The 27,975-nt window shown below is 38.3% G+C and overlaps 1 protein-coding gene across 8 annotated transcripts in view; it reads left to right on the top strand.

The window, feature by feature from the left end:
* The window catches only part of PCNX1 (pecanex 1), a 92,168-nt gene extending 64,533 nt beyond the window's left edge, over positions 1–27,635 (top strand). For all 8 annotated transcript variants that reach the window (XM_055715095.1, XM_055715099.1, XM_055715097.1 and 5 more), the window contains 16 exons: positions 1,431–1,572; positions 3,000–3,177; positions 3,566–3,674; positions 4,285–4,414; positions 5,511–5,569; positions 6,280–6,495; positions 7,079–7,332; positions 8,318–8,548; positions 9,899–9,999; positions 11,308–11,458; positions 13,193–13,423; positions 13,806–14,080; positions 15,823–16,064; positions 17,141–17,577; positions 18,990–19,130; positions 22,643–27,635. In XM_055715095.1, coding sequence (XP_055571070.1) covers positions 1,431–1,572; positions 3,000–3,177; positions 3,566–3,674; positions 4,285–4,414; positions 5,511–5,569; positions 6,280–6,495; positions 7,079–7,332; positions 8,318–8,548; positions 9,899–9,999; positions 11,308–11,458; positions 13,193–13,423; positions 13,806–14,080; positions 15,823–16,064; positions 17,141–17,577; positions 18,990–19,130; positions 22,643–22,783 — 3,038 coding nt within the window. In that variant the 3' untranslated portion in view covers positions 22,784–27,635. The remainder of the gene's footprint in view (positions 1–1,430; positions 1,573–2,999; positions 3,178–3,565; positions 3,675–4,284; positions 4,415–5,510; positions 5,570–6,279; positions 6,496–7,078; positions 7,333–8,317; positions 8,549–9,898; positions 10,000–11,307; positions 11,459–13,192; positions 13,424–13,805; positions 14,081–15,822; positions 16,065–17,140; positions 17,578–18,989; positions 19,131–22,642) is intronic.
* The last annotated feature ends 340 nt before the right edge of the window (positions 27,636–27,975 follow it).

The following is a 27,975-nucleotide window of genomic DNA, read 5'->3' as shown; positions in this document are numbered from 1 at the left end:
ATTGATCTGCATAGACGTTCACTTGCACTTTGTGTTGTAAATTTCCGTGAAATCTTTCCCTGGAGGCTGCAGAAAATACGTGGTTAGTTATACTGCTGATCAGTTTTCCAGTATGAATAAATACAGCAGTAGATTGTGGGGTCTCCACTATTGTAACATTTTTATTGTTAACAGCAAGCTTAAGAAATTTCTATCAAAAATGTCTTGGAAACAACTGAAGCTATTTTGTTTTGTCTCTTCAGTTTTCAAGGTAAGACGGTAACGGAAAGGAAGTGAGCATTCTGCTGCTTTCAGGAGCATAGAACTATCAGAATTGATTTGCAAACTTGCTACCTTTGTAGTGGTTATGCAGTGTGGTGTTTTCACTGATGTCTACATTGTGGGCTTTTTTTCAGTGTTTGGGTATACTGATGGATAAATATTAGTAATTCCAATATGATGCCAAACACTATTTGGAGAAAGAAGTGAAAAATGCAATTGTATGCCTTAGATTATTTTTTTTTTTAATCTGCATAACTAGAGAAGCTACAGTCAGTGACCTTTTGTGGTTACCGACTTCAGCATTTCCATGTGTAGGAATATTATCAGGAAAGATGAAAGTCATACCCAGTAATGTTAAATGTAAGTTTGTAGTTTCTCCTAGTTTGGTCCTTGTAACTTCTTAAGGAGAATTCATGCCGTGTCAATGACTAAGAGTCCTTATGGCTTTTGTTGTAGAAAAGGAACTCCAGATTTTGCTGGGGCTCATTCAGTCAGTCATAGCAATGAAGAGGTGTGGGCCTTTTTCTAGGCTCTTTCAAATATTCCTCTAACCCATTATGTATGCAGCAACGTTTAACATAACCTTTGAGATAGGTTCTTCCAGCTGTATCTGTGCTGCCTTGTAAAATTTTCTCATTGTTCTCATTTGTATTATTTTGAAACTTCAATCCTATTATGTATTTTGTCGTCATTGTAGAAGTGTGAAAAGTTCTTAAGTCTCAGACGTTTATGTTGACAGGCTATGTATGCTGTTCTGTATTGTAGAGTCATAAACCAGAAATCTTTCAGTTTGAATATAGTTGGAAAACATTATTTTGCATGAGGTAAAACGTGTTATGTCAAACAGCTTCATCAGTATCGGTGCTGAAATTACTGATAAGGTGGCAAGCCAATTTGTTTCCTGCTACATGCAGTAAGCAAATGGCTTGCAAACTGTCGTATTGTAATATGTTTTATATAGATGTGTATCAGTGCAAAAACTATTGGGGCTACCAACAGTTGCTTAGAAAGAGCTTCTCTTTATTTCAGTTAAATAAAACCATGAAAGTCTATTATGAGAGTACAGTTAGTATTTGGCTCCACACATTACTTTGATCAAGACTTATTCTGTTAACTGCATTTGATATGACAGTGCAATCTGATTATTTCTTCTTATCATATCTTGATAGATGCTGCACATGTTATGTGGTTTGAGAAACTTCACATTTGGCTCCTTTTTGTAGAGAAGAATGTTATCTATCCACTGATAGTCCTCAATGAGCTTAGTAGCAGCGCTAAGAATATTGCTAGTCCAAAGAAACTGGATACTGAGTAAGTAGAAAAGTCTATCAAGTAATCCGAGTATATCTGCTGTAGTGGGAAATTAAATAGTTCTGGCCTTGTTGGGAAGACAGTTATTGCCATTGCCTTAAAACTAAGGCGAGGAATAAAGTTTTTTCCTTATTTGAAAGCTCTTACAGAACAAAGTCATTTTGACTTAAACTGAATGAGTATTGCAGTGTTAACTAGGAACCCCCGTGGAGATAAATCATTCAATTCATAGCATATATTATAAAGACTGCAGTTTGCAGAATTATCTAGTAATGTGATACCAGAATTTCCTTGTTGATCTTCAGAGCCTATAATGTGATTATCTGGCCTGCAAGGTCAAAATAGTGACAGTATGTTCTGGTATTTTGTCAGGTGTAAATTTAAGTCTTGTGTAATATGCCCTGAGTTGGTGTGCCAGCTTGCAACCCCTCTGCAGCTTTCTGCTCTCATTAAGGAATTCCCTAGGCTTTCCCGCCCCCAAGTATAATCTGTATCCAGATGGAATTGCACATTGCCTCTTAAATTCAGCCTTAGTTATAATCCTTTGAGCGGTGTATCTGTCTCAGCAAATGAGTTCAGCAATAGGCCCTTCATTTTTTGCCTTCAAGAACAGCGACTAGGTGGCTTTCTGTGATTTGAAGTTCTGTTGATTTAGAGCAGAAGGGCTGTAGAGAAAATACATATTTCATTTTGTTTCAATATTTATTTGGGGGTGTGGTTTGGATTTTTTGGGCTATGGGTTTGGTTTTTTTGAAGTTTAATAATCCCTGGATCTAGTAAGTTCTTGCTTTTGGGTTTATTATGCTTGTCATTACAAGACCTTTGGGAGGAATATTGCTGTTACACTACTTTAACGTTATTTTTACAACCCTTTAATCTGTCACTTATTATTTCTGAAAAAGAATATCACTGTAAGTTTATCATGAAGTTGTGGTTCCCCCAGTATAAGCTAGAGCAGTATAGTCATGCAGGAAATAATGATAATGCAACGTTTATTAACATCCTCTTGCTGATGAATCCAGAGCACTTCTAGCATCTCAGTGTTCGTAACCTAAATTAAAAACCAGGTTTCTTCTGTTCAGAGTACAAGGATATTTCATATTTTTTTTAATTTTTGTTAGCAAGACTCTTGCAAATAGTGCTAATTCTTGAACACTGATTGGCTTGAGAATACTGATGGAAAGACCTGGATAGTAACCTTTAAAAAAATTTGAAATCTGAAGTAGTCTTTAAAAAACAAACAAACAAAAAAAATAACCACCACCAAACAAAAACACATACACACCCTGCCCAACTCTAAAAACAAATCCAAGTCTAAACCCTACATTTGAAGAGATTGGCATTGCATGACAGCAACAATTTAGGTGATCTTTAAACCCCTTTTGGACAGCAGATAAGTAACTGTTTTGTGTGAATTTCTTGTACAGGTTGGGTGCTTTAATGATCACCATAGCTGGCTTGAAGTTACTGCGTTCATCATTCAGTAGCCCAACGTGCCAGTATGTCACTGTTATTTTCACAGTGCTCTTCTTTACTTTTGATTACAAAAGTTTTACTGAGACCATGCTGCTAGATCTCTTCTTCATGTCCATACTCTTCAGCAAGGTAACTTTAACTCTATTTCTAGGTATTTCAGGTCATCCAAAAAGGAAAACAGATAGTCCTAGACTGATAGGTAATCTTGCAGATCATCGATCCTATTGGTACTGTAATCAATAAGCTATAAGACAGCTAAGACTTATCCTTCCCGAAGCAGTTATGTTTGCTTGAGAAAGCACACGTAACTTGCTAAGCATCTTGAGTTTCTGTTAGCAGAGCAAGGAAATGCATATTATGTTACTTGCTTCATTGTTGCATCCTTTTTGTAAGTCTCAAGGCTTCTGTTAGACCAGTAAGAACTCTGGTGACCAGTAAATCCCTCGGGATATTTGTGTACTGCAAAACATGTTGATTCTGACAAATCACTAAATTTTTCTTCTTTTTCTTCCTGTAGCTTTGGGAACTCTTTTATAAATTGAGGTTTGTGTATACCTACATTGCTCCTTGGCAGATCACATGGGGATCTGCCTTCCATGCTTTTGCCCAGCCCTTTGCTGTGCCACGTATCCTTTGAAAATGCAGACTTTTTCCTGAAGTCATGTATTTATAACTTCTGAATGTTGCATTATAATGGATTATGTATTATGGGCTGAATCTACTGAACAAACAGGTTTGTCTAGTGAGTATTTATGAAAAACTGCACACTCTCTGCCTTGCTACAGTGCTATTAATTGTACAGTATCAGATAGGGTAAGAATAGAATCCTGACATAAGAATCATAGAGCAGGAGTTACTTAATTCTGAAAATGACACAGCTTTTCTTCTGACAGTCATTCCCTTTTTTCAACTGTCACTGTGATTTTAGTTCTTGAGTTTTTGCATTTTAAGCTTCTGTAGGCTAGTTTGAATGGACCATTGAGTTAGTATTCTCTGTAGAAATTTGAGAAAGCGAATGACCACCATGTCTAGTGCCAAATTTTCACTCACTTCTGTTTTTAAAAACAAAAATAATCTCCTTATTGCTGGAGGTAACTGTAAAGATACTTTGCATAAAAATTCTTTGAGCTCTTGTTTTGCTCTTAACTGGTGTTGCTGTCTATTTTGGGTACTATCACAGAAGCTTGAAGAAAAAGCAGTTGTTTCTTTGTTTTCCTTAATGCAGTTATCATACAGATTCTGCAATGTTGTTTGTCCAAGCAGCTGTGTCAGCTTTCTTCTCTACTCCACTGAATCCTTTTCTGGGAAGTGCAATATTCATCACTTCGTATGCCAGGCCTGTCAAATTCTGGGAAAGAGATTACAAGTAGGTGAAATAAGACCTTGAAAGTTTGTCCTTTGTTTTTAATAATGTAGCTATGGCTAGATGTGCTGGTTTGGTTTTTTTGTTGTATGTTTAGTTGTTGGGTTTTTTTTTTTTCTGCAAGTGCTGCTATTTTTTTCCCCAGAGAAAACTAGCACTGCAAGTTTTCAGTGAACTTGTTTCTGAAATACTGTAGCAGCTGGTTTTTAAACTAGCAACATTTGCTTTATCTTTGTAAGTAATTTCTACTTAGAGCTATGCCATTCTGGTAATTGTTTTGAATATAAAAATTATGATATTGTAATGTGCAATTTTAATCAGAAAGTGAATTGATACACAGAAAGGTTTTGAGGGGGCAGTTTATAACTATATTTGACCTGTGTTCATTATTGCTCCATATCCTGTCACAGTTAAAACTGGCTAACCTCAATACAAAAATATTTAAAGTAAATCTTTTTTTATCAGGGTGGGACCGGTATAATCCAACATGAAAAATCTTTTACTACCTTTCTGTCATTTATTTGTCTGAAGTCTGCTGTTGCTGATGGAGTATCAGACCAGTAAAATGTTAGATAAACAGCACAGATAGTTCTGGTATTTCTGGAGAATTAATTTTTCATTTCACTACTTGATTGCTGTTTTTTCCTTCTAACACTTGGACAGTTTAAATACAATGTTCCAAATCTTACATTAAAGAGTTAAAGTTGTAACTTTAGCCAATGAAATAATACTTTTCTGAAAATTGCCCTTTCAGTAAAGTCTACTGGAACGTTAGCTGTGCTGATGTAATTGGTTTTAAGTTTACTTGTGACAAAGTTTTATGGTATCTATCAAAAATGTATATGCTTACATCTAAAGGTAAAGGTCATTCTATGGACAAACTTTATTAGATATTGGATTATAGTGCTGTTACAGACAGGAAATACTTTTATGTATGAGAAGAACAGCACATTTGCATATAAAATAAGTTTAAAGTAACTTTATGAAACTATTTCACTGTGATTATTTTTTTTTACAATGTTTATTCTGTTAGTAGTTCCTTCCCTTCAATTTTCTTACAGTAATACATTGTATGAAGTATGCTTTATTTTATTTTCAGCACAAAGCGTGTGGATCATTCAAATACAAGACTGGCTTCGCAGCTGGATCGAAATCCAGGTAGCTTTCCTTAGTCTGATTTTAATGGTTTCTTTTTTTGGAGGGGAAGAGTTTGGATAGATAGTGCTTTCTTTTTCAAATGTAAATGGCTTTCACAGGATTTTTGTAGAATTTATGATCAGTTTGCCCTCTGATCTTCTCCGGCCTTCCTGTTGTTCTGTCTAGTGTTTTCTCCTCCATAATCTCCTGCTTTATTCTTTAGTCTCTCCTATAAGCTTTTTTGTTTTCCCCCTTACCTTTGTGTGTGCCTGCTTTACTACTTTATAATTAGAGTATGCATTAAGCTGTTTTGCTTCTTACTCTTAAGTAATTGAAAAAAGCCAAATGCTCTTTGAAGGTGTCTCAATGTCATGGTGATGAGATCAGTACAACAGTCATTACTGAGATGCTTCTGTGCTCATTTGGTTTTGTGCGTCATTACGTGGAATACATTCATTGGAGATGTGTGAGTGGAACTGAGGGAATATTTTGGAAAATGAAGGAGTGACTAAGAAGGGAAAAAAAACTGGTTGAAAATACTAAATGTCACTTAACACTCATTTGGAATAGTTGTCCCTTAAAAAAAAAGAGGGTGTGGGGCATGGAGCATGACCTTGAAACAATGTTGCTGTTAAAAAAAATTGTAGGATTTAATGTGAAATGATAATTGACATTCAAGCTTGATGATTTTCTGTGGGTTCAGATAATAATCCAAATCCAATCTTCTGCAGGTTCAGATGATAACAACCTGAATTCAATCTTCTATGAACATTTAACCCGTTCCCTTCAGCACAGCCTCTGTGGTGACTTGCTTTTGGGTCGGTGGGGAAACTATAGTACTGGGGACTGCTTCATCCTAGCCTCTGACTACCTCAATGCACTAGTACACCTTATAGAGATAGGAAATGGCTTGGTCACCTTCCAGCTGAGAGGGCTTGAATTCAGAGGTGAGTATGTTATACTTCCTTAACTGTCTCTACTAAAAAGTGGACTTCTGCTTTAGAAACTTTTAAGGTTTTTTTCAGTTCCATCCTGAAAATTGCTTTGAAAATGGGCCACAGGGCCTCTTTATGCCCATGTCACTTGTGAGGAAAACTAGCTTGCTCTAGCAGGGTTCATGCCAAGTCTTTCTTCCCATTTTAGTGCAACATGGCTACCATAATTGATTCTTAAGAGACACGTAACCAAAACGTGATCTTCAATAATAAATTAAGCCAGGGGGCCGGCGCGTGGATGCAGTGGCAGGCAGCCATCTGTGGCTGCTTGGTTTCCCCCCCAGCCCCCGGCAGGGGGGTTCTGTAAATACCAGGGGCCGGATTGAGGACGCTGGGGGGCTGTATCCAGCCTGCGGGCCGTAGTTTGAGGACCGCTGAATTAAGTTATCCAAATCTTCTGTGTTCATTGGCAGATTGTTCACTTGGTGTTACAGAAATGTAATTGAAGATGGGTTGGGTTCTAAACACTTAAACATAAGAGAACGTTAAAGCAATTGTAAAAAGTGTCCAACTCTTTCCTCCGTTTTCTACTAAGGAACTTATTGCCAGCAACGAGAAGTAGAGGCCATCACTGAAGGTGTAGAGGAAGATGAAGGTTTTTGTTGCTGTGAACCAGGCCACCTTCCTCACATGCTTTCCTTTAATGCTGCCTTTGGGCAGCGTTGGCTGGCTTGGGAAGTGCTTGTGACAAAGTATGTTCTGGAGGGTTACAGCATCACTGACAACAGTGCAGCTTCCATGCTTCAAGTCTTTGATCTCCGTAAAATTCTCACCACTTACTATGTGAAGGTATGATTCAGATCAGTACAGTCCTTGGGGGGAGGTAGGCTGGATTACATCTGGGAACTGCTTAATGCCTTGAACTTCTAATGTCTTTCATGCAAGGATCATAGAATGTGGTATATACTATAGATGTATGAACACCCTTGTCAACAAAGGGCAGTTTGCTGTACTGATGGATACTTGATACTCTGGTGCATGAGCAGGACAATGACCCTGTAGTTGAGAACAGAGAGGGGACACCTTCCTGCTGAAGCTGGAGTAGAAGTTTGGAAGCTTTTACCCAGATGCAATAGCTGTGTTGTAAATGAAAAGTTAAATAAACTGTGTTTCTTTAGGAGAAAGCCAAGCTGCTTCAGTCTTTTAAAAGCTGTCCAAACCTATCTTTGTTTTTAAATAAAATAATAAAGAAAAAAGCCTTCAAACCCTCCCCTGTAGTTGTAAGAGGACTCTAGGCCTTGGAACCCTTCAGATACATCAGTTTCGTAATTGGGATCTTTCATAAGCTTCGTAAGTTTCATAACCCTCTTTTAGACAGCTGAAAACTTCCAGGTTGAAATACTTTCAAGATACTTATTCACACACATGTGCAAGTTGTTGTGCTCCCCCGAACACAGGGGTGTTAAACTGTCTTGTCTTTTATCTAGCATTTTAATTCTTTAGAAACTCAATATCTAAGCCTCCATGTTAACTAGATAAAAATTTCTATGTATTTGTTTGGGTTTTGAAAAATTAGTGAGCTCTGTCTTATCCTTTTTTCTTTTCCTTATTCCTGCAGTACATACTTCAGAAATCTTGACAGTTTTTGAAAAATATGCATGTATACAAACCCACGTATGTGTTCTGTGCAAATGTTTTGCATCTGTGAGCTAAATAAATGGTACTGTATATCAGTTTCCTACATTACCAGGAAAATAATGCAAATGAATACAAACAAGTGAGATTGCTGACTTGTTGCAATACTGACTCATACCTTTAACTACTGCTGTTTCAGGGAATCATCTATTATGTCACAACATCCCCCAAGCTAGAGGAATGGTTGGCAAATGAGACGATGCAGGAAGGACTGCGGTTGTGCACAGACCGCAATTATGTTGATGTAGACCCAACATTTAACCCCAATATCGATGAGGATTATGACCATCGTCTAGCAGGGATCTCAAGAGAGAGTTTCTGTATGATCTATTTGAACTGGATAGAATATTGCTGTTCTCGCAGAGAAAAGGTAAGGAGGACATGTGAGGAAAGCAGTTTACCATTCTAGGATGGCCTCATTTTTTTTTTTCTCCCTGTTGGTTTGCCTTACAGGCTGGTTTAATACTGATTTCTAAAATAGATTTGTAACTGAAATATTTTCTAGTTACTGCTTTTGATCTTCTGCTCCTGAGATGTGAATTTAAACAAATTCTGTAAGTAGTGTATGATCTAACCTGTTTAGTAATCAATTTTCATTTACTGGCCTAAATGAATCAGTAGAATCTTAGTCAGATACGTATCTACATACAGAAGGGTGTGTTTATAGAATTGAAGTTTTGTGCTTAGATGCCAGGGCTTACAAATCAGCCCTAACTTAATCAAAAAAAACCCAAAACAAATACCTGTTGTCGGCTTTTAAGCCTTGACTACTTCTTTCTTAGTGGTCATACTACTCTATTCCTTTGGACCACTGGAATTGTTGGCTTGGAAAAAGATCATCCTATATTTAAACATTCATCCCTTCTCCAAGGCCTTCTACCTTTTTAAATAGAAACATTAGTGTGTTTGTAGGGGAAAGCCTTGACTTACTGTGTACAAAAAAGCCCTGTATGTGTCTATTAGAGAGACAGAAATGTAATTGGAATTTGTTTTTAATGAAGTTTCTGAGACTTCAGAATTCGGTTTCAATTTGCAGGTAATAGATTAATTAAAAGACCATTTTAACAGGAGTAAGATGTAAAGTATTTTGCAGTGAAGTGACACACAGCCAAAGAAAATTGTTTCTCTCGAAGTCACAATCTTGTGAAATATTTTGTGTAGATATTGAGAATTGGGTTTAGTCACTTGAATGAATGATGCTGTTATCTAGGGCATTGTATATCCTGTACAGCTACTACTGGCTGTGAGCAGAGGGTGATTTCCTCCCCCCACCCCCGAATAAAGCTATAGTCCAGGGAAGTTTTCAGTTAACTGAGAATTATATACTCGTAACCAGGAAGTGAGAATCCACTTTGTTTGCTGAAAATATTTTTGTTTTAAGCTCATAATTTTGCTAATTAACTGTTTGAATGAAAGATACACAGTATGGATGAGGAACATCGCATACATCTGTTTAGCTTACAGTTTGTCTTACTTCAAGTATAGTATGCATGTGTCTGCCTCTACAAGTATTCTATGTACTTGCAAAACTTTTAAAAATAATTCCTATGGAAAGTCTGAGAAAAAGTAACTGGTGTGGTACATACATACACATGCTTGAGTTTACGTACTTTTGTATGTTTGGGTCTTGTTACTCCTTCTGGCAGAATGGGATTTCTGTGGCAATTTCTTTGCTCCATTCACCTGACTTTTATTTTTTTTGTTTGTTTGTTATTACAAGCCACTGGATTCAAGTAAAGAGTCACCCCTGGTGACATTGTGTTACGGACTGTGTGTTCTGGGGCGGAGAGCGTTGGGAACAGCTTCACATCATATGTCTAGGTAATGAGATGTTGTGATGAGCTTCCCTTCCTCAAAATCTCTCTGGGTTCCTAGGTTAGGTGTTAGATGAGTGCCTCTTCATAAAAGAAACAGATATTTAATGTCATCTTTCCTTAAATGTAGATATGCTATGTAACTTGTCTTCATTATAACAGCTAGGGAAATGTAACCAAACAACAGGAAATGAGGGAGAACTTCATTCTGAGCATTTTGTTTTATTGAACTAATGCAAGGTGAGAATTCTGGTGTGAGTAAGGACCAGTTATAACTGATCAAAAAACCCAAGAACTGGTTTAGTTCTAAAAGTAAGCTTCATCTCCTGCTCCAAGTATGTGTCCTATATGGAAACAGGGGGAAGAAGAGGACAGATTCTTAAAATGAAGAACACACACGTCTTGATGGAAGTTAGGCCAGACCATTGTGATGGGTTTCACAGTCTAATGGAGTCTGTGGCAAGCAGTTGCGTACAGATCTTCTTCAGCTCAACTCTTGTCATCATATGGCAACTTCTTTCTTGCAGGCTGACAGCCTCAACTTACTTCAGAAAGCCAATGTAAAATATTGGGTTTTTTTTCAGGAAATCACAAGGTGATGGTTCTTAAAAAAATAAATAAATAAAAAGAAGCCTAATTTGATGTGGAAGCTATCGGTCATCTGGGTGCTGACTGTAAAACCTGTCCTACTTGGCTTTCAGGGAAACTGACTAATTCTTCTAAGTACCAGCTAATTGCCCCCTTAAGGTCTTGCCAGATGTGCAGTTGCAAGAGTGATCAGAGCATATCTGATTTTTCACTCTAGCTTAGTAAAAGAAACAATGCCTTTTAAGCATGAGGAAGTTGTCAAGTTTTTTATTCCGCACAACTGAAGCTACGTACCTTCCTTAACTGGTCCGTTGTGCTGTTACATTGCCTGAAACATTTTCTCTTTAAAAAAACTTCAGAATGTAGTCAGGCATTCCTCACAATGCTCCTGGTTAATTTAGTCTGTGTAAATAGTCTGCTGCACATATGGTTTCTTCATTACCTGTGCAGTGCACATAGACATCTAGTGTCCAGGCTTTGCTGACACACATGTCCTTACTCATATGTTCTTTTCTCCCTGTATTATCTTGTAAGCTATCTTTATAGAGAAGAACTATGTTACTTTCTCTACAACTTGACAAGCAGAAAATACCAATGATGATGATAATTGTGGATATGTTTGTATTTCTGTTAATATTTGGGCTGTTTCCCTGCTCTCCCCCCCCCCCCCCCTCCTTTTTTTCTCTCTTCCCTCTCCGCCCGCCCCCCGCCTTTCCCCCATCAACAGTAATCTGGAATCCTTCCTGTATGGCCTGCATGCCCTATTTAAGGGTGACTTCCGTATATCTTCAATTAGAGATGAATGGATCTTTGCTGACATGGAGTTGCTGAGGAAAGTAGTGGTTCCTGGAATACGGATGTCACTTAAGCTACATCAGGTGCGAGATTACACAGGAAGATGTGTCCAGTCCCCCTTATTTCTGTGCATTTGTTATTTAAAAATAAGTGCCTGGGAGAAAGAAAAAGGAAGAGCACAAAACGGCACGTGATTGATGTGGACAGCTGAAAATGAGGGAATATCCTGTATTATCCTTTATTTTCTTGTAACTTGCATGGAAAGTTATGTAGAGGAGAAGGGAATGCAGTTTATGCTCAGAGCTTGACAGTTACATCAATTGTAGATCAGAGAACCCTGTTTCATACCCATCTAGAAGTAATTCCCTTATGAACAGCCTCTCTTAATATTTTCCCTTCCTTTCCCCTCCTCACATGTTTGTAATTGGCTTAAAAGGTTATCATGCCATTTGAAGCTGTACAGCTCTCTTTTCCAATGGGAGCGGTTTTTCTTGTTGTTTTAGCTTTGAAGTGTTGTAATGACAGACACTTTGGCATTGCTCATTGATCCCATCAGTAAGGTTTCACGTGAGAATGAGAAGGTTGATTTTCTAGAAGCTAAAATTGGGGTTGGTCTTCATAGTGAACTTGAGGGTAAAGATGAGCAATCTCAAATTCTGACTGGTGTGTCTTATTAACTAAGTTCAGCAAGTACGAAAAAGCATGTGCTGAGTGATAAGCACTCTGTGAAGGGCGGGAAAGTGTTGGAACTCTAGAAAAACAGATTGCTTGAAAATCGTATTAAGTAGGCAGATCTTTAGTTGTACTTTTTTAATAATAGTTTCTTTTTTTGCCTTCATTACAGAATCTAGAAGTCCCCCAAAGGTAGCAGTGACTGAATCAGCTCTTTTGTGTAACACAAACTCCCTGGATTTAGCAGAATGTGTATGTTAGGAGTACATGTAGTGAAGTAGAATAATTACAAAGTGATTGTTGAAACCAGTAGAAGTACCACTTCAGCAGTTCTCAAGTGTTCTCAGTATATTTGGGTATACTGTGCAGAATGGGCTTGAATTAAGTCAGAGAATGAAAAATGAGAAAAATACAAATATCTCTAACAACAGAAAAAATCTGAATGTGATTATATTAATCTATAAAAGGTGATTTATATTCACTTGCAGTGCAGTAGCATATCCAGGCTTCAGCCAGCATTAGAAATTTAGCTATTAACCACTATCCCTTTTTTAATCAGGAAGTAGTGTGACCTTATACTGAATTGAACTTGCAAATTTTGTGTTTGACTGGTAGTAATGTAAGCTGTGTGATAGTTATCTGATGCTGAAATAGTCTGTTATCGAGTATTAATGTGACCTTTTTAATAGGAAATACAGATAAACCTTACTGGCTTTCTTCTTATCGCTTTGTTATGTGATGCAGTCTCAGTGAATAATCAGTGCTTTACTTAAGTGCTTTCTACAGTTGGAGACTTGTGAATAAGCAAAGAAGCTAAAACTAAGATGCTTCTGCAGGCAGTATAAATACAAGTTTAGTGTAATACTCAACCAGAAATTTACTTGACTCAATAATAAGCAGGTCTTTCCAATTCTTTTGTTTAGGTTAAAAGAAGCATCAAACACAAGCAAACAGAACTATTCTGTTTGAAAAGAGGTCATCTTTAACAGTATTCTTTAGTCTGTATCTAATATTTTTTTATGTCTAGTTTTTGCATAATGTGCTGAGCCTTTCAGGAGTTTGAAGTGTGAAATGTTAGGCGTAACTGTGTGTAAAAATCAGAAATGTTAATCATATCTTACTGAACCATGTGTTCTTGGACACAGGATCACTTCACTTCTCCGGATGAATATGATGATCCTTCTGTCCTTTACGAAGCCATAACAACCCATGAAGAAAATCTAGTTATAGCACATGAAGGGGACCCTGCTTGGCGGAGTGCAGTTCTTTCCAATTCTCCCTCCCTCCTTGCTCTGCGTCACGTGATGGATGATGGCACCAATGAATATAAAATCATTATGCTGAATAAGCGGTATCTCAGTTTCAGGGTCATTAAGGTAAGCTTTGTGCACATTTCACAATGTGATAGTGTGTTGTGGTTTATTTTAATAACTATACCAAACTGCTACTTCAACTCAAATCACTATATTTTTGTCACTGATCTGTTATTGCTAGGGCTGCTGCTTCTCATATAGTGGAAGTATTTAATCAGACCATCGGTTCCTTACTTAAAATACTTTACTCCTCATTCCATTCTTAGATTTGCTTTATTCTCACGGTTGCAGCCTGTGTCCATAAGTTCAGCCTTTAGAAGAAGTGACTAAGAATGCTTGCAGTTCTGCAGTGCAATTATTACATACACTTGTGAAGGCCCAGGTATAGCAAAGCAGTCATCACACACTCGCTGTTTGACGCAGCCTTTCTACTTGGCCTTTGCAGGTGAATAAGGAGTGTGTGCGTGGCCTGTGGGCAGGACAACAGCAAGAGCTTGTCTTCCTGCGTAATCGTAATCCAGAAAGAGGAAGTATCCAAAATGCAAAGCAAGCTCTGAGGAACATGATCAACTCCTCTTGTGACCAGCCAATTGGATACCCAATCTACGTCTCACCTTTGACTACTTCCTACTCAGATAGTCATGAACAGCTGAAGGAGATTCTTGGGGGAGCTATCAGCTTAGGAAACATCAGAAACTTCATAGTGTCTACATGGCACAGGTGAGCTGAGGAAATGAGTTCTCGTTAGTGTGCGTTCATGCTCTGATTCCATTAACTAGTCTCATACATACCCAACACAGCATAATTTATAGTATTCAGTCACATGAAAGTCACGGCTCATATATTGTTATTTCAGGTGCATCTGTAGCATATGGCAACTGCTTTGGTACAGGATTAATCTTCAAGGCATATAAGTAATATGCTAAAACCTATGTAAATGAGAGCTCAGAAAAAACAGAACAAAGTCTAGGTGCAAGAACTATGACTTTAGTTCTTACTTTGTGTCTGATAATGAAAGACAAGGCAACTTTTGTATTATTTTTTTTCAGTACCATCACTTTTTGCAGTCTATAATACCATCTTCACAGAATCAGGATTATTTGGTTGCAATTCTGTCTGGCAAATATTTAGCATGCAAGTGCCGATATTAATGTTGTTAAGGTATGCTCATACAGAGCATAACGCAGGCTTTAGCTGTTCAGAATTTCGTGAGTGTTTATAAATACCCTGTATGTCAGAGCTAGAACAAGTAACTGGAGTAATAATAATACAATCCTCCCTCTTCCACATGACCCCTTGGTCACCCAGTACAGACTCTGGCTGTGCTGTATTTTATAGGCCACGAGAACTTTTGCTGCACATCTGGCCCCTTATGACTGTGGCCCCAAAAGCGGTAGTGGCAGCTGTATGTGGTATTTCAAAAAGTGCATCCCAGTTCTTGCCGGTTACAGGAGCTGGTGCTGTAGTTGAAACAGTCCTGTAGCTGTTCTGATGGTTACGTTTACACTTGGACATCTACAGCACATCAAAGCAGAAAGTGCTGCTTCACCCCAGAATGTCACGCTTACTGTAGTCTGTGGTGTTGGTCTTCTGTTGTCATGTGCTTGTCCAGCACATGGAGAGGAAGTGAAAGTGGAAAGAAGGGCGAAGGTGTGACACAGAACGGTATTTGGATCCAAGCTGTATATGTTTCCGGATTCTGGATTTCGAGGGCAAATGAAATTAGAAAGGAATACTCAGTGTATTTGAGTGTGACAGAAGGAAAAAATAATAAAAAATCGGAGTTGAAGGGAGGAGTAGTGTTCTGGGTTTTGTATCTATCTGAAGCTTATTAATGCAAAGAATGTGGTGAAAAGCCTGTATGTAGTTACATACACTGGAAAATATTGGCAAACCTACTGTCTGAATATTCAAAATTCACACAAGAATATGTGATTCAAATAATTGCAATAGGTGCTTCAAACAACTGTGAATACATTACTGAAGGTAACAAGAAAATACATTAAAAAAACCAAAACTGAACAAACAAAAAAACCCCAACAAACATCCTTTTGCTGGTCATCTGTATAGATAAAGATTCTGCAGCATAAGAATACACTTGACTGGGGTGTTAAGGAGTATAAATTTTACTAAATTGTTGCAAAATAACCAGGATGTTCTACCAGCATTTTATACTTAGAATTTTATCATTTTAATTGTACTTAGAGGTGGCATAATTTTTCAAAAACTGTTTTATATGAGCATTTGACTTACCATAAATGTTACTTGAATAGGTGTCATGAAGAAAAGCGCAATCTCTTAGAAAACAGCATTTGTGTTTGCAGAGCATATTCTGAGAAAATAGTCAAGTTTTATCTGATTTTAGGGAATGCTGTGGACTGGGCTGAGTAAAGCCTTTTGCTGTCATCATAAGGCATTTCTTAGAATCCTGACTTCATGTGTCAATTGCATTTTGTTACCAGACTAAGGAAAGGCTGCGGAGCTGGCTGCAATAGTGGTGGAAATATTGAAGATTCAGATGTTGGAGGTGGAGCTTCTTGCACAAGTAACAATGCAACTATCAATGAGTCGCAGAGCAGCGTGTCGCAAGGAGGAGGGAATGCAACTACAGGGCAGGGACCTGGAGCAGTACAGCATCCTCCTGTTGCAGCTCATCCGACAGCTCTTCCTGCAGCTCATCCACCAACTCATCCCTCCACTCTGGGTAAAGTTAAAATACAACAAAGCAACAATTTTGTACAAGTATAATCCTATAGCCACTTTGGATCAGGCCTAAGTTAAAAGGAAAAGCAAACAAAAGTGACTTGATTATGTAGTGTTAACTACTGTATTTGTCTTAAACTACAGTGCTGTTTTATGCAATGCAAGGTTCGCAGGGATTTGAGCAATAAGGTTATAGTTGTGCTGGCAAAATAGGTTAAATAACTTTTTATAATGCATCTCTCCAGACTGGATCTTCTTGTTTCTGTCATATTGTCTGCAAATGATAAACTTGTCATTTTTTGTGAATGTCTTGATATTTCAGATTTATACAGTGGAATAGCTTCTCTATTTCCGTAGTACTTTGGCTGAATCCTATCCAAGAGTCCGTAGCGATCTGTACTTAGGAGGTGATAAACAGTAAAGCTGAGAAAAAGCTTTCCAAACACTGCCTTTACTCACAAAGAATATAAAATTGTATGTAGTTGAATGAACTTTTTTTACACAACATAATTAGGTTTATCAGCTGTGGAGAGGTACCTGCAAGTACTTAGTACAGGAAAAGCAATGACACAAGTGCTCATAAACTCTTAAAGTGGAAAACAGGAATTAGTTTTTCTATTAAGTTTTTCTGAACTTGTTTAAAAACAGCTTTTGTTCTAAGAAACTTTCTGATTCAATCTTTGAACATGCAGTCAAGTATATTAAGAAAGAATATTTAGCATTTTGGAACATGGACATCTCTACCTGCTTTAATGCCTGTATGGGAAACTGAAGCGTTAATATTAAGAGACAAGTTGTTAATGTGGCAAGAGCAAGGCTACAGCATTTTTCAAGCTACTTGTCTTGCATGGATTGTGGATTGAACAAAATATGAAATTCCTAGATAAGATGAATGGAATGTCTTTGAATGCTCTGCTATATGAAATGCAACAGATCTTATGCAATACAGCTGTTTCAGATGTTGTTGACTAGACTTATCAGTTTTGTATCCAAGAGATAAAACAGTTGCGTGTCGGCAATTTAATGTGTGTGGGAGGCTTTATCGAACTCTCCTGATTGTGTATCTTTTACTTTTAGGCACAAGTCACAGCTCTCACTCTGTGCAGTCAAGCCTTGTCAGACATTCCCCTGCCCGTGCCTCAGTAGCTAGCCATTCATCTTATTGCTACGGCAGTCGTCATTCATCTCTTCGCACATCCACAACAGGCTTTGTGCCTTGTCGGCGCTCTTCCACCAGTCAGATATCCCTTCGTAACCTCCCATCATCCATCCAATCCCGCCTATCTATGGTGAACCAAATGGAACCTACTGGCCAGACTGGGGTCAGCGCGCAGCATGGACTGCCCTCTTCTAGCAGCTCCAGCCAAAGCATCCCAGCCTGTAAACAGCATGCCCTTGTGGGCTTTCTAGGGACAGAAGGAGGGAGTAATGCGACTGAAACTCAGTCAGGTGGTAATGCAAGCCCTGCAAATCAAATGCAAGCCAAAAAGGATGACGTTATTTACAGAATCCAGGTGAATAGTCCAGAAGAACGAGTTCAACTTATGCTTCCACATGCTTTTGTTAGCGTTGCCTTGTATGTTGTTGAAACCACTGTGTCTCAGTATACAACCATTGTGCAGTTACACTTGGGGAATTAATATGAGGAGAAGGTTTCGTGGACAACCAGCTTTTCTGCGTGCTTAATGTCCCTGTTCACATTAGTTATCTGTTTTGCTGTAGTGCAGCTTAGAGAATGTCAGCTAAACTCGTTTCCACTTCATACTTAATTTTGCCTTTGTTCATTGCAACACGTGAAGCTAAACAGCTTAATTTGCAGGCCAGAAAACAGCTAGCTTTTTTCTTTTAAACCACGTAGACTTTCCACAAAAGTAAGTTTAAAAATTACTCACTTTAATTTTTATATGTATTTATCCATTTTCATATGAATGTATTCTTTGGTTATTGCCACAAGTCTGGGTTTACTGAGCAGCAAACAGTACAGCATTGATTAACTTAATCATGGCAGCCTTACTCATTTTGTCAAAATCCAGAAATTTGTGTTCTTGCTCTTCTAGCTTTTATTAGCCCCACGTACATGTGTTTGGCAGTATATTAGTGGGAAACTTCAAGAAATCTATGTAATAGGATAGATCATAACAAACATGATTTCATTTCTGGTATATGTCATTTTAGAGTAATCCTTAGTAAACTGCATCATAGTGGGCAAGAGTTAACAAATCCATTTTGCAGTTCTGTGCTTAATAGCTTTTGTCTGCAGGCAAGGGCCCTCTTATGAAACTGTTTAGTTCCTCTGTGTGAGGAGGATACAGGCGAAGTTGGCCTGTGCCCTTGGATAGTGGACATTACGTGGCTCTCTCTGTCCTTAAATAGGAAGAAGTTTTCAGGAGTTTTCTCCTGCTGCCCCTGTGGAAACGCCAGTTTACTTAAAAACACAAGTGGGTCTCAACTAACTACGTTAGTTATCTACTGATAAATAGTTCTTCAGTCCAATAGTAAATTCTCCAAGACCACGTTTCTTCAGATGTTTTGTAAGAAATGATGAGCTGGTTTTAACAGCTCATTATCACTTAACTCTTCCCTGCTACTGGACCATGGTGCTGCCTGTGCTTATGTTGTCAGCTCCTCAGACCCTGCCATGAGCCAGTGTGACTGAAAGAAGGGGTGGGAAAGGGAACCAGAGCTGCTGCTTGAAACAGCTGTGAACTGGTATATTGCCAGCTGTGCCTGAGACCACAGCCCAATTTCCAAATTCTGTGTTGCTCAGGCTTTTTGCTGGCTTGGCGCTTGAGTTTCCAATATTGAAGTTGGTCAGAAATCTGTTTCTATGGGTTAAGTTCTCTGGAAGTATGCAAAAGGTTACAGTTTATCTGTTTCTTTTAAACTTTGGCTGAACTAACAGTCAAAACTCAATTCCTACTTATAGTTAATGGATCCCAGTCAAGTACTGGAAGGGATCAACGTGTCAAAAAGGAAAGAGCTGCAGTGGCCAGATGAGGTGATACGGCTAAAAGCTGGAAGAAACAGCTGGAAAGACTGGAGTCCTCAGGAAGGCATGGAAGGCCATGTAAGTTTTGCTTGTTGTTGACAAGCTAATTTTAAGAAAGACAGTGTCTTGATTCTGTGGCAGTCTGCCTGGATGTCAAGGCCAAAGATGTAGTAGTAAGTTGGATCAGCAACTGTCCTCAAATTCACTGTTGCTGGCAGACTAGGTCTGGAATCCTAATTTGAAGCAGAGGGCTATTTCTGAAGCAGTAATCAAAAAAAGATGCAGGAAGATGATACAAATGTTGTCAACCACCTCTCCTTCCTTGCCTTCTTCCAGCTCTTGTCATGAGGTCTCAGGCATTACACTCATTCATCCAGCCTTCATTTTCCTTTCCTTAAACTGCCAATCCTTGAGCACAAGCGAAAGGTCAGTCTACCAATGAGTCCTTAATAGACTGGTTAACAGTACTTTTTTAAATTATTCTGATGAAAACAGAGCCAAGTAAGATTGTCTTTAGACGTCTTTGTTATGTAACAGGCATGTGATGAGTGTTTCCTTTAAGAAGGAAATCTTCTCTAACTAAAACTTGTGGAAGCCTATGACTTAAAACTCCATCTCCCTTTTCCCCAGGGGCTTTATATCTGCATCTTATAAAAATTAACTACATTAGAAAACTTATTTTCCAATCTAGGCTCTCTAAAAGGAGGAAAAAAATCCAGCTGTGTCTTTGAGGCCTTTTGGTTTTTACCAAGCCATACATTTTTTAATTTTTATTTTTTATTGTGTTTTTTAAACCTTTGTCTCTGTGAAAATGCTCCAGTGAGTATTCTTTCGGTGATAAATAGTAAAAGGAAGAGTCACTGGCATTGTCTCTGCACTGCTTCATCAAATACAGCTGTATTTTCACTTGGAATATGTCAGTTCTGACAGTTCATAAGAATTTGCTTTGATTAACTGCTTACTTCACTTGGAGGTGTTATATATAAATCTGACTCAGGGGCTGGATTTTGCTGTCTGAAAGTCCATACTACTGTGGATGTATGTGCAAACTTCAGGTAAGAAATGGGAATATGCTGATAAGACAGCATATGCCAAATCTGCCTTGATGTTATATGCATGTGAAGGAAGGGCCCTGGAAATAAATTTCTTGCACAAATAATCATATAACAGTTGATGGCCCACAATATTATTCTTAAGATAACGGGGTTACCTTGTAGGTAACACCTAGGAGTAGAATGCTGTTGTAAACATTCATGGTTATGTTGTGTTTAGATGTTACACATCTGGAATTTCATTGTTAATATTGCAATTCAAACATGTTGTAAAGATGGTGAAAGTAAAGGGTTATATTAAAACATGTCCTGTTGCCTGGTATCAATGGACAGGTGTTTTTCAGGAGTTTGAGAGTGTGTTTTGCAAGTTGCAGCATGCTGACATGCAGTGATTGATGTTTCAGAAAGATTAAAACAAGAGGATTTGAAGGTCAGAGTAAGCTGCTGTTCTGAATGCTTCTCATCTATTTTTGGTACACTGGCAGGTTTTCTTAGAAGAACATCTCTTAACCCAAGAAGAAAGGGGGAAAGCACCAGATCATCTGGTGTGATTAGGAGGAAAGGATTTAAATTGACACAGTTTCCACTGCCTGCTTCAGCTGCCTTTGGTTTAAATGTACTAGTATCAGTAAAGCTGTTAGTCTTCCCTTCCTGATCCTGCAGCTGCTGTCCTTTCTGCAGACAAGCAGAAATGATACTTACCCGCTGAGATGCGGCTCATCAAGCAGTTTACCAGCCAAAGCCTTATGTCAGTGCTCTCGGTATGAGGTTCAGCACTCAGTTGTTTAAAACTTTTCTACTACATAGAAAAAAGCATGTTTCCTAACTTTGACTTTTATTTTGCTAAATATACAGTACAGTATATATAGTACACAAAGGCATTATAGGGTTTCTCCACAGAGATGAAATTTAGTAATCCTCTTTGTATGGTAGCCATTTTTTCCCAGACTTTAAGATTAAGGTATATTCTCTATTATCTTTCTGTGATACCTGACACTGGCATGCGGAAGAACCTTTTTCCCCCTCAAGAGATTCTTACCACCTCTTGACTATCTAGTGATGTAATTTTGCATGTTACTAGTCATGGGCATCAAAAAAATGCCAATCATGATAGAAGAGATGGTAGAACTTGAGTGTGAGGGGGGTGGTTGCAGAGAGTTGTGCTCTATGTACAGCTTTTGCTTATACACAGTTTTTAAGGGGCCACAACATTGATGCCTTTGGAGTCAGCCTTTAGCTATCTCTAAGGCACTGGTTTGAAGTTGGACAGCCAAGATGTAGTACTTGGACTTTACTGGGAAATGTTTCATGTGTCTGGGGCCTGACTCCAGCCTGACAGCATCAAAAGTTTACTTGGACAGACTAATGACATGAACAGACTGCTTAAATACCGTGCTGTTGTATCAAATAGGGGAACTGAAGGTTTCATGCTTCCCTGGCTGAAATGCTCTCCCCGTGGATGCCGTGCAGATCTCATGCAGTGGGCAAAGCTGAATCTTCTTTACCCAGTGTTAGACAAATTGGCAGCTGTCAGCTGGGTATAGTAAGAATTAAGGGGGGTCTCTTGGATGTGTTTTTGGAACATGTAGATTACTTGTGGTTTTCTGTCCTTCTCTTCCTACCTGTATCTTTAGAACTCTTGAACACTGTACTGTCCTGGACTTTGTAAAATTAATTTTGTTTGCTTTTTACCTTGCCTTGAATTTCGGTTTCTTTTCCCACAACTGGCAAATTTGAGGTAATACTATTTCTGTGGAGCTAGCAATACTTAAAAACCATGTTACTAGAGCATCCTTGTGTTCCTTTGGGGCACCCAGGAGTGAAGGGTGTATTTTTATGGAGGCAGCTGCGCAGACGTATGCAAACTCATATAAGAGCCTAGGGAAAAGGTCTGATGGTCAATATCAGGTGGGATCCTTGGAAGCAGCAGACCGAAGTACATGAATTCTGTAGATCTAAACTAATATGGGACAGTAGTTTGGCAGTTTCTAGAAACCCTTCCTCTTTGTAATATTTTATCTTTTAAAATTATCTTTGAATAATTTGATTTAAAAGATCAACCTTGAATTTACAGCAAGCAGCGAACAATGATAGGACAAGGGTTTTGACTTGGAGACAGCTTACACCTAACTTCTGATAAACTACGTTTCTTTGCTATTATGTGTTACACAGAATGGGTATTTTAGCCTTTTACAGCTAGAGCATGAAAATATCCCAAATCTGTACATGCACACTTTTTTCAATTGTTAACTCACTTTGCATGAACTGTTTGGTTCTGATTTGGGTCAAGTTACTTGTTCCTGCTGAAATCAAATCAAAGGCTGGCTGTTCTCAGGTAAGCTGCAGATCTCCAGCAAGACTGAGTAGTTGATCTGTGTGTATGCTGTCACAGAAAACCAAGCAGCTCAGTCAGTATGGCACTTATGTTACTGCTCCTTTTGCCCTGTAAGGGTCTTGAATTATCAGCCACAACTTTGATATGGCAGCTTTCCCTATGGAACTTACATTTTATTATAAATGGTTTTTTTTTCCCCTCAGGTGATTCACCGCTGGGTGCCTTGCAGCAGAGATCCAAGTAGTCGGTCCCATATAGATAAAACCATCCTGCTGGTTCAAATTGAAGATAAATATGTTGCTGTTGTTGAAACTGGAGTCCTTGAACTTGGGGCTGAAGTGTAAATCTCTGAGACTGAAACTTCCCCTTCTCCAATGGTTCAGAAGAGAGAAGGGTCCAGAAGAAGCAGCTCCCAGGACATGAAACTTTGGTCCAGTTGCAGGAGAGGACTTGAAACACAGATTTGTCCAAGTCCCTTTACCCAAATAAGCAAGTGTAAGAAATTTTTTTAAGTTGTTAGCTGCTGAAGAAACATTTGCATGAAGGATAGATTTGTTGAGACATATCTTTTTGTTTATAAATTTTGTTTATGCATTGCATAATGCTTTAAATCACAAACTTTTCAGTTCTAAGATCAGAGCACCTCATATTTTTCTAATTGTTTTGCCAAAAAATACCATGTCTTGTCACAGAGTGTGTGGAATTCATCCACCTTATTTTAAAGAAATTGACTACAAACCTTCAGTTTGGTGAAACAGTGTAAGGGTTTTCGATGTGGCAAGAAGAGACTGAACAGATGTATAGATTCTTATTCCTTAATGAGCTAAACATTAATGAGAACTGCACTAATTTTTTTACAGCAATGCACTAAAACAACCCTGAGATTGCTGAGAACATTTATTTATATATATAAATATAAGTATATAAAATACCATTATTTAAATTGCCTTTGGGATTAATCCCCTCCCTCTCCATATACATGTTGATGGTAAGGGCTGTGCCATGGGTTTGGTTCTATGTTCTGTATTTCGTACAAGTGCATTTGCTGCATCCTCTTTACAATAAACGGTAAAATAACAAATACATAGAAAAGCACCTGAGTATCCCTGTGCTACATCAGCCTATTGTGGTGGCAGTGGTACCCCAAATCTGTACAACACATCTAGCTTTAAAGTGGACCCTGATCTACTACTACCTTTCATCTGTCCTCCCTTCGCTAGCGGTAGCTACTTTGCTTCTTTACACCCAGAGCTGGCTACTATGTTGTTTCTTTGGCTCATCTCTGGCAGAGACAGTTGTTTGAGTTTTGTAGGGGGAGATGCAGGTCCATGATTACTTTGTAGATGCTTGCAAGTTGTTTTTTTTTTTTATTCCATCAATTTATAAACTAAAAACAGCAACAACAAAACCCCCAAAGACAAAACAAAAAAAACTCAAACAAAAACTTGACTTCAGCTTTTAAAGAGCTTTTGTAGAAGGCACAGCCCTAAACTTGTATCACCTTTACCACCTTGCCTTTTCTTTCCCTTTAGTCTTCATTCTTTTCTATGACTTGAATTTTATTTTCTGTGATTATATATTCTATGTAAGTGTAATTTGAGTATTTATAACTGTGAAGTTGAATTATTCATGTGTTACATATCCTAGGTTTTATTGTATTTTTTTTTAAAGTGTGTATTCAGGGAAACAAGTAACTCAGAACTATCATGGGAGTGTGAGAGGGAAACTGGTTTGTTCTTGACTTGCAGTTCCTATGACTCACTTCTCTTAATCCGTAAGAAAAAAAATGTACCTGTTGTGATTGTTTCCTGTTTCTGACCTGTAATTATATAGGACTCTGTGGGGAAACTGCACACAGTCCTAGCTTTTGGGAGCAGCCATCTTCTTCCCAGTCACCTCTGCTTCTTTGTGTAACGTAACCAGAAGAGACTTCTGATATACCACAGAGGTTATTGTAATTTTTTTCTCTGACATCAGAGAAACCTTGTCCATTATGTACCTAGCGTAAGAGTGAAATTATATGGAATGAGGAAAAAAAACAAAGGAAGAAACAGCTACCTAAGAAATACGGTATTCCGACTCAAATCACTATGGCATCTAGCCGTGAAAGGGTAAGTCTGTGCCTGGTAGCTGGTCAATTCTAGATACCGTTCCTGGTGAACTATACCAGGACCTTGCTTACATCGTGTACTATGCAAACTTGTACTGGAAGTACTGTGCATCTTACAGTTGCATATTGCTATTTGGTTTATGTATGTGCAGTCCCATTTAATCTTGGTATAAATGCACAGTTCTGGATCTGCCACTGTTGAAATAATTTTGCTGTGCCACATAGTTTATCATGTGCGCACATAATAGCGTAGCTCAATTCATCTCCTGCATATCTGAAAATGTGGTACAGTAGACGAACCTTCCTCAGCAGTCTGGTAATGTTGCTGTCGGGAACAAAGAAAATGTGTAAGTTTTGAATTGAAGATGTTTTAGTTAAGGTTTTATTTTTTGTCCTTCCCTTCAGGTAATTACAGGGTTTCCTTTATCCCTAGGAATATTGCTTCATTTTAGGAAGAGGAATTTGAAAATAGGCCCCCATTTGATATTAATTACACAAGTTTGTTTTTTCTTGAGGTAAACAACTGAAAAACAAAATACATAAGTTTTGAATTATGTTTGTGGGTGTTTTTTTAAACTTGACTGAAGCAACTTTTCAGTATGTAACACTGGCTCTGAATAATCTTTCACTCTCTTCAGGGCAAGATAATGACTACGTCCGTTGCTGGTAGTAGACATGATAGGATTTAATAGCTTGTTAACATAAAAATTCTAGAGAATATGTTACTGCCTGGAATTGGATCAACAAACAGCAGATGGGGAAGAAAGGCTTATTTTAAGGGGAAAAGAGGACTGATGGATCTTTCTATTTGTTTTTAATCTTAAGGCTTTTTGTAGGTTGCCTTCAGGAGATGGATTTCAGTATGGCCAGTTAGCAGGTTAATGATACCTTCTTTCAGATATTCAGCAAACACCTGTTGTGAAGCCATTCATGTAGTGCCCATATATATTCCAGATCTGCTCCACAGAAGCCACCTAGCTCAAATTTCACTCTTCCACAAGGCTTTGGAAAATTGGTTTAAAGTTTTCCTGTGTTCTGAACTCTTAAGATTCATATATGATTGTATGTTAGTTTGTGCAAAGTTTGTGTCGTGGTTTCCACTGTGCAAGTGATAAAACTGTGTTTGTGTTTTCCTACCTCCACACAGGGTGGATCTGTCCACGGAAACATCTGTTCTAAATGGAGATAATTTCATCTTTTCTTTTCTTTGGCCTTTTTCTTGGTGCGTAATATTTTTTTTCTCCTGCTGCGAGTATGGAAAAGATGGGTATTTTCAAATTAATCCTGTCAGTCCAGATTGAGTTCAGCATAGAGCAGATTTTTTTAAATCTTTCTAAGCTTTCATGAAAACCCATTATAGATGAGTGCTTTAACTCTGTCCACTTGCATTGTGTGATACTCTTTTGTCATAAGAACATTCCAGTTAAGTCCTGTTGTTTTAGCTTCCAGATAGACCCTGATCTATTTTGTTTCTCTCAGATTTCTTTAAAGGTGGTATTTACGCATACATACGTAAGGACTTACTGCTCCCTGAAATAAATACTCTTACTACAGAAAAATGGTTGAAAACTCCACTAATCAGTTTATGTTCATTGCTAAAAGTGGCTGCTACTTTATTTTTTAAAACCTCTTCCCATTTCACCTCCCTGTAAAATCTTTTAAAATGTTCTGATTAAAACAAAGCAAGTCCGAAAATCTATGTGACACCACTGATGACACCTAGACTTCTGTGCCACTTGCACTGTGTGGTACCTGTGATGAGTGCTGGGGATCTCTCATGATTCGGTTTTTGTGAAATGATTTCAGAGTTGGCGGAGCAAGTGGGGAGGTAACGATGATTTTCAGAGGTAAGTCCATGCAGGTTGGTGGAATGGTCCTACAGCCACTTTACCTGGGATGTTGGCATGTTTCTGAGTGGTGATCTCTGTTTTCTGGTCAGCTGTGTAGTTCATCACCAGGCACTCCTTACCCCCATGTTCACAGTTCCTTTAGGAGCTGAAGAAGTCTTCAAGAAGCCTAGATGACTGGTGAGGTGAAAGATGAAGACTTGTGGCACAGGTCCATGCCCTTGGCTGTTTGGCAAGTGGCCGTTAAGCTTTGTCTGGACTTGGGTGAGGGAGGAGAAGAGATTCCTTACAATTGGATTCAACTTTAGATTGTTTCTCTGATAACGCACACACCACCACACCACCCGGGAGTGCAGATAGAATGACACTGCTTTAAGGATCTTTCCCAGTTACAGAACTCTCCGTTTGCAAAATGAAGGAGGGTAGATTGCATTTTTTACCATTGACAGTACTACTCAAATATTACTCAATTTACATTGGATTTGGTGTTATACCACCACAGGTTTCATGTACTTAATTTTATTAAGGAATTTTATACCTATTATATAGGCATCTATTCTTGTCTGGCTTGCTATTTGATAATCTAATGCAGTACATCCAGTGGCGCTGGAGTCTTTCAGAAATTATACTGGTAATTACTGGTGCCTTAGTAAAAATGTGGGTACATAACACCTTGGTGGAAAGTAAAGCATGTGGCTTGTTTCACCCCAGCATGATGTGCATATTTCCAAAAAGGTGGTTAAGATGGCTGCTCCAAAAGATTTTTGGTAATATACATACATCACTCGGTCACAAACATCTGAATATAAGCAATGACTTCTGGTATGTACAGTTTGAATAGATAATCCCAGTACACCTAGTCCACAATTCTGAAAGATGGCGATCAAGTAGCTGGATATGTTAACTCATCACACAGACACCCCAAGAGCTGGACAATAAGCTGCTGGTTAGGAAATGGAGGGAGAACAGAGCATAAACAAGAGGATGGCTTTGGTTTTTAATGGACAATGGAAATATATATTGCCTCTACCAGCAAATGGATACCTTGCCAGGGATAGGGATATATGTACCTGCGTGTCTGTGAGTGTGTATGTGTCTGCGTGTGTTATTGGAAACAGCCTGTAAATATTGTAGCTGTTTAAATTGGAAAAGGCAGAGGGTTTTTTGCAACATGTTGCAGCAAAAGGACAGTATTGACAGTGGACAAACACTGAGAAATAAAACTTTTTTCACTTGTCATTTATTGCACTATTGTATTCTTTCAAGATGTCATTCTCACAGATTCCCTGTAATGACTTTTTTTTTTACTCAAATCGCCCTTTAATGAAGGATTCTTTTATTTTAAAATCATTTCTTATGTAGCTGTAGTAGTAGAAAGATGAGCCTTGGTTATTCCTATTTTACTGCCAGCATTATACCTGTTATCACACTCTTACATAAATAAGAGTGCCATGTGTCCTCTTCTACTGTTAAATTGTTTTTCTCTTGTCTGTGAAAGCATTTTCGGTATGTATGATAATTTCCCTTCTTTCTGAATCTCTTTCAAAACACAGACCACTACTTTACTGTTTTTATGCTC

Source organism: Falco cherrug, chromosome 7, assembly GCF_023634085.1.
Source record: "Falco cherrug isolate bFalChe1 chromosome 7, bFalChe1.pri, whole genome shotgun sequence".
Lineage (NCBI taxonomy): Eukaryota > Metazoa > Chordata > Aves > Falconiformes > Falconidae > Falco > Falco cherrug.
Note: the sequence above shows the minus strand (reverse complement) of the source record. Positions and strands in the feature narration are given on the sequence as shown.